Below are 7,338 nucleotides of genomic sequence, written 5' to 3'. Positions count from 1 at the left end.
GCAGCAGTCCTGTGGGAGCTTCGCGGCAGTCTCGGGGATACTACACGCCCCCTCAGTTTAGAGGGAACATTGCCTGGGGCAGAGGCACAACTTTCACTGGGGACATTCTGAAATCGCATTTTTGTACCCCCCAGTTTTATCATTGGAATGTGATACAAAACAGGGCAATGGTGTGCTTTAGGACCATGCGGACGCCTCCGAGCGGTCGGGTAGGCTGTTTGGAGTGTTTATCCACTGCATAAAAAAAGTCCCCCCCACTTCTAAAACCAAAGTTGCACCCCTGGCCTTGGGTGTCTGTGTAGAAATCCACCAGGCAGGCAGACACCTCTGTTGCTTTGTAAACCCTCCATGCCCAATTCGTTTTTAATTCACACTGAGTGAGTGGCTCACTGGGGAAATATGGCCAACACAGACGGCAACCATTTGCCTAACGTTATTAAAAAAGTGCACTATCTTAATGGCATGACTGTGATCTAATCCAGGGTCCTTGGTCACTGAGATCTGTCATGTCATCTGAATTAGTCTGGGTTTTGCTGTAGAAATTCCTAGACTGGAAAGTCATGAGTGCATTGAAAAGAGGACCCTGGGATTGTGGAATGTTCTAACGTTTTTTTTTTTTTTTTTACTCAAGTGATATAGCTGTTGGTATTTAGATAGTTCATCTGTTTCTTTTCTACTTTACATTTTCAAATTCAGATCTGATGTATTTCACCCATTATAAACTATATTAGACTCCAGAGAATCAGGTTTGGAACCTGTTGAAACACTGGCCTGTAGACTATATGGCACATAAAAGAGAATCTTCACCTTATAAAAAATTTTTACCAGAGGAAATAGCTTATCACTTTGTGATTTTAGCTTATCACTCTTACTTTCTCAAGACTTCATTCTTGAGATGTTTTTCTGACTGGCCAACCAAATGGCATACCAGACAATATATCCCAAAACAACTGTGTAATCGCTCATCTATTTTAGAGACACATCAGTCAATCATTGTCAGATTCCAACCCGTTTTAAAGTTGTACCTTGAAAGTCTTATAACTATCAAGTCAATAAGAGTCAATCAATAAATAATCACTAGCTTGTGTTTGTTCGTTTAACGCGCTGTGTTAGGTATCCACTTGGCTAGATTGAATGGAGACCTTGGGGTAGTTGTCAGTGTCTTTCCAAGTGCCCGAACTGCACGTTGGGCTTCGGTTGGTCATTTTTGTCAAAACCGTATTTCTCCGGAGACTGCTTTCCGAGTCCTCTTTCTTGAACTTGTAACGTAATTTATTACAGCACGGGAAACAAAGAGTAAAGTCGTGAAGGAGATGCCCGCTGAAGATCATGTATATCCACGGGTTACAGCAGCTGTTTAAACTCGCGAGGAGCGCAGACAATGTGACAGCAGTGTTCTCAGATTCTGGAAGGAAAGGAAAAAAAGGAAATTACCAAAAGACAACTAATTAGTCCAACAGCTGGGATATAAGTCAACGGTGCAGTGAAATCACAATCACTAAACGCAAACAATTACACGCTGATCTATATTTAAACACCTGACATCTCCATATAGTGTGGTAAATAAAAAACATTATGGGACAGGATTAAAATGACTTTGTCTATGATGTCAGGACACCATACATGTTATGCCTATTTAGCTACATTTCCACTTAAATTATTTTTTTATTATTATTTCGATTCTATGTATTCTGTGTTTAAATTTTGTAACGGAATTATGCGGTGAGGGTGGTGCTCAATAAAGGATTATGCACAATTATATCAACACAATCTCACACTCAATTCGTGCAAATATGTACAAAAAGTATTTCAGCAGATTTCGTGTGTTTTTGTGCGTTTTTGTGTGGCTTAATTCGTGTGAAAATACACACATTTTTGTGCGACTTAATTCGTAGGAAAAGATACTCATTTTTGCGCGACTTCATTCATAGGCAAATACATTTTTGAGGGGAAACTACAGAACAATCTTTTGAAAGTTATTGGAGCAATGCATTTTGGGCAATGGTGTTCTACACTGCCTTTTTTTGTGTCCCTCATTTATTTATATTTATATATATATATACAGTGAGGGAAAAAAGTATTTGATCCCCTGCTGATTTTGTAAGTTTGCCCACTGACAAAGACATGATCAGTCTATAATTTTTATATGTTGTCACCTTCTCACCAAGCTGCTTGGCGATGGTCTTGTAGCCCATTCCAGCCTTGTGTAGGTCTACAATCTTGTCCCTGACATCCTTGGAGAGCTCTTTGGTCTTGGCCATGGTGGAGAGTCTTTTATACAATAAACAAGCTGAGATTAGGAGCACACTCTTAAAAGGAGTGCTCCTAATCTCAGCTCGTTACCTGTATAAAAGACACCTGGGAGCCAGAAATCTATCTGATTGAGAGGGGGTCAAATACTTATTTCCCTCATTAAAATGCGAATCAATTTATAACATTTTTGACATGCGTTTTTCTGGATTTTTTTGTTGTTGTTCTGTCTCTCACTGTTCAAATAAACCTACCATTAACATTATAGACTGATAATTTCTTTGTCAGTGGGCAAACGTACATAATCAGCAGGGGATCAAATACTTTTTTCCCTCACTGTATATATATATAAAAACGTATTAACAACCCAATATTGTTAATCAACCAGGTTGTCACCGAAATACTTGTAATAGTATAGTAGCCTTATGTTATATTTAAATTTTTATTAATGCCAATGCTGTTTTCTATGCTTGTTTTCGCTTAATACTTTGGGATACTGGTGCTATGTCAGATTTTATGTGGGTTGCCAGATTGAAGCTGTATTTGTCTTTTTTTTTGTGGTATCGATGAAGGTATTTGATTGGGGAATGGGGATACATTTTCATGATGGGAAATTAATTCATCAATAAATATGGGGAAACAGAAGACCTGGGAAAAGGATCTGTTTGGTTTAAATTCCCCAGGTGCAACTGCATGGTATTTGCAACTATAACAAGTCTGGACTATGATCAATTAAGCCATATCAATGCAGTTAAACAGGTTAATGTAAAATAATGAATTATGTTGGCTTACACTTATGGCACTTCCAAGGCCGTTTCATGATGACTATTACGGTCGTGTCAATCATGGTATATACTAAGGCTATTTTAACAGGGCATATGCCAGCATTGTAGGCCTACTGCCTCTGCACAGAGGCCTGCTAGGCTTTCATGGCATCGGCCGTTAGAGCTCACTTTGCCACATATGAGCCCTGGTTAGAGTCCCTGTTGCAGCTTTCACTTTCTTCCACTCTATTTTATTGGCAGTGTTGGGATCATGTCCAGCTCATGTATAGTTACACTACCAGTCAAAATGAATTTGACTGGGGGTAATGAATACATGACAACTAGATACAAAAAATAATTCATACAAAAGTCAAGATTTGGCTATAATGTGAGTATAAACAAAGTGAGTGTGTGTAAGTGTTTGTTTGTGTGTGTGTGTGTGTATTGTGGTGTGTATTATAATTTCCCATTATAAAAATGTATCCCCATTTCCCAATCAAATACCTTCATCTATCCCACAAAAAACAAGTTTTTTTTTTTCTCCAATCTGGCAACCCTCATAAAATTGCATTATGAAAATGCATTATGAAAGAAATGGTGTAATGTACACGAAAAAGTGGAGCCATGTATTAAATGTTGTAATGTAGGCTCCAGGAAATATGAAATGTGTTATGAAGAAAATTGTGTAGGCCTACTGTTGCCTACACGAAAAAGGGCACCAGTACTCCAAACTATTAAGCGAAAACAAGCATAGAAAACAGTATTGGCATTAATAAAAAAACAACGTACTATTATATTATAATTATTTCGGTGACAACCTGGTTGATTAACAATATTGGGTTGTTAACATGTTTTTTTTAATATATAAATAAATGTGTGACCCAAAAAAAAAAGGCAGTGTAGAACACCATTGCCCATCATGCATTGCGCTAATAACTTTCAAAAGATTGTTTCCGAAGTTTGCCCCCAAAAAGGTATTTTCCTATGAATGAAGTTGCACAAAAATGTGTGTATTTTCACACAAATTAAGCCACACAAAAACTCACAAAAACCCACGAAATCTGCTGAAATACTTTTTGTACATATTTGCATGAATTGAGTGTGAGATTGGGTTGCAACTATCTATACAGTTGAAGTCCGAAGTTTACATACACCTTAGCCAGTTTTTCACAATTCCTGACATTTAATCCTAGTAAAAATTCCCTGTCTTAGGTCAGTTAGGATCAACACTTTATTTTAAGAATGTGAAATGTCAGAATAATAGTAGAGAGAAAGATTTATTTCAGCTTTTATTTCTTTCATCACATTCCCAGTGGGTCAGAATTTTCTATAGGATTGAGGTCAGTGCTTTGTGATGGCCACTCCAATACCTTGACTTTGTTGTCCTTAAGCCATTTTGCCACAACTTTGGAAGTATGCTTGTGGTCATTGTCCATTTGGAAGACCCATTTGCGACCAAGCTTTAACTTCCTGACTGATGTCTTGAAATGTTGCTTTAATATATCCACATAATTTTCCATCCTCATGATGCCATCTATTTTGTGAAGTGCACCAGTCCCTCCTGCAGCAAAGCACCCCCACAGCATGATGCTGCCACCCCCGTGCTTCACGGTTGGGATGTTGTTCTTCGGCTTGCAAGCCCCCCTTTTTACTCCAAACATAACGATGGTCATTATGGCCAAACAGCTCTATTTTTGTTTCATCAGACCAGAGGACATTTCTCCAAAAAGTATGATCTTTGTCCCCATGTGCAGTTGCAAACCGTAGTCTGGCTTTTTTATGTCGGTTTTGGAGCAGTGGCTTCTTCCTTGCTGAGCGGCCTTTCAGGTTATGTCGATATAGGACTCGTTTTACTGTGGATATAGATACTTTTGTACCTGTTTCCTCCAGCATCTTCACAAGGTCTTTTGCTGTTGTTCTGGGATTGATTTGCACTTTACGCACCAAAGTACGTTAATCTCTAGCGGTATGACGGCTGCGTGGTCCCATGGTGTTTATACTTGCATACTATTGTTTGTACAGATGAGCGTGGTACCTTCAGGCGTTTGGAAATTGCTCCCAAGAATGAACCAGACTTGTGGAGGTCTACAAATTTTTTTCTGACATCTTTCTGATTTCTTTAGATTTTCCCATGATGTCAAGCAAAGAGGCACTTAGTTTGAAGGTAGGCCTTGAAATACATCCACAGGTACACCTCCAATTGACTCAAATGATGTCAATTAGCCTATCAGAAGTTTTTAAAGCCATGACATCATTTTCTGGAATTTTCCAAGCTGTTTAAAGGCCCAGTCAACTTAGTGTATGTAAACTTCTGACCCACTGGAATTGTGATACAGTGAATTATAAGTGAAATAATCTGTCTGTAAACAATTGTTGGAAAAATGACTTGTGTCATGCACAAAGTAGATGTCCTAACCGACTTGCCAAAACTATAGTTTGTTAACAAGACATTTGTGGAGTGGATGAAAAACGACTTTTAATGACTCCAACCTAAGTGTATATAATCTTCAGACTTCAACTGTATATATATATATATATTTTTTTACCATGATATATATAGATTAATTTCTATACTGCTTCAAGTGTATACATATTCCACGTCAATTCTCATTGACATTCATTAAAATATTCATCCCAGTTAATGAGTAAAAGCAATATTTTTTGGGGCACAGAATGGATACATCACCAAACGCTTTGCCCAATCTCCTATATAGACTGTGGCTTTAACATCAGTTATTAGTAGAGGGAGAAAAACATAATTGAGTGAAGATAGCTCATGTTATTAATTCTATATCAAGCTTCATCTGTTGATTTTGTGTGCGCAATCCAATCTACCTTCCCCAATACAGAGAAGTCACTTACCGTCCCATGCGAAACTCTCATCCCACACCGACCACATCTGCACGATGAAAAAAGGTGACCAGCATATTATGTAAAAGAGGACAATTACAAAAGTCATTTTGACAGTTCTCAACTTCGCTCTGGATATAGTGGTAACGTTGCTAACGGAGTTCATTCCCATCAGACCGTTTTTAGACGCACCTCCCGCTGGTGTCTTTCTGGTCTTATATCTGATGTTCTTCCATATGCTGTGGCAGATGAACCCGTAGCATATCATCAGAATGAACACCGGGATGAGGAATATGCCGACGGTTATCCAAGTGATGTACGCCTTTACGCCCCACGGTTCTATGAAGTGGCCCCAGCAGTCGTAGACATCCGAGCCGTTCTTGATCTCACTCAGAGAGAAGATAAAGTACTGCGGCATGCTGAGGACCAGACTACACATCCAGGTGCTGATGATCATGATGTAGGACCTCTGGGTGGGCTGCTGAAGGGTCTTCAGAGGGTGACAGATGGCGATGTAACGGTCCAAGGTCATCATCACCATCATGTAGGTGGAGGCGAACATGCCCATCACCTGGAGGTGCTTCACTATCCTGCACAGGAAATCTGGCCCGTAGAAGCGAAAGGTGATCTCCCAGCAGAGCTGCGGCAGGACCTGGAAGAAAGCGACCACCAGGTCAGCTATGCTGAGGTGCCGGATGAAAAGGTGCATTCTCGACGTCTTTTTCTTGGTGTTGTACATGGCCAGCAAGACACTGACGTTCCCAATCACGGCCACCACAAAGGTGATGCTGAGGACCGTTATCTCTATTTTGGCGACCTCTTCGTTTCTTCCAAAAGGATCGCTCCCGTTCGGGAGGATGGTGCCATTGCCAAGTATCCCCATGATCGGTTCATCCGTAGGACTGAAAACCAGAGACTGGTTGACTCTGTTGAAGAGGAGCGCATGGACGGGAGTGTGCATTGCACAGCCCCTATGTGCGCGCCTTGGCCCTAGTTACAGTGCCAGAGGGACAGAGTTGAGGGCCTCTCCGTAGGCCTAATAAGGTGCTACCTGACTCTGACGGGAAAGGACTCCAACGAACTCTTCTTGATTTCTGAGCTGCTGGGCCTTTTAAACGCGAATCAAATTTCGGCCACCACGCCTTGAGCTGTTGTAGCCATTCCCACTTCTGTATCCTATGACAGCCAGTCATGTTACGCAAAACTGGACACAACCCCCCACATCACCAAACCGCATGCCCACCACCTCAACATAATAGTTTGAAGTCTATCTTTGAAAATGTAATGTTTTATGTGACAAAACATCTGGAATTACACAAACAAATTATGTTAATTTTTAATGATACATAAATTCGAAATGTAAAAGATTCGGTTGCTAAAATACAGTTTAAAATATACAATGATGTATTGTTTTCAATCATTTAAAACCCTTTAGCCTACTCATGTTTTCCGTGAAATGTAATACCGTGAACAA

The 7,338-nt window shown here is 39.9% G+C and overlaps 1 protein-coding gene across 1 annotated transcript; it reads right to left on the bottom strand.

The window, feature by feature from the left end:
• Positions 1 to 243: 243 nt before the first annotated feature.
• On the bottom strand, positions 244 to 6,879 carry LOC121540595 (arg8-vasotocin receptor-like). The gene is made up of 2 exons (XM_041849592.1): positions 5,877 to 6,879; positions 244 to 1,405 (listed from the first exon to the last, which is right to left on the bottom strand). Exons 1-2 carry the CDS (start codon positions 6,823 to 6,825, stop codon positions 1,110 to 1,112), a joined length of 1,245 nt encoding a protein of 414 aa, XP_041705526.1. The 5' UTR covers positions 6,826 to 6,879; the 3' UTR covers positions 244 to 1,109.
• Between the last annotated feature and the right edge of the window lie 459 nt (positions 6,880 to 7,338).

The sequence above is a fragment of the Coregonus clupeaformis genome, chromosome 26 (assembly GCF_020615455.1).
Source record: "Coregonus clupeaformis isolate EN_2021a chromosome 26, ASM2061545v1, whole genome shotgun sequence".
In the NCBI taxonomy this organism is placed as follows: Eukaryota; Metazoa; Chordata; class Actinopteri; order Salmoniformes; family Salmonidae; genus Coregonus; species Coregonus clupeaformis.
This window is presented reverse-complemented; position numbering and strand designations above follow the sequence as displayed.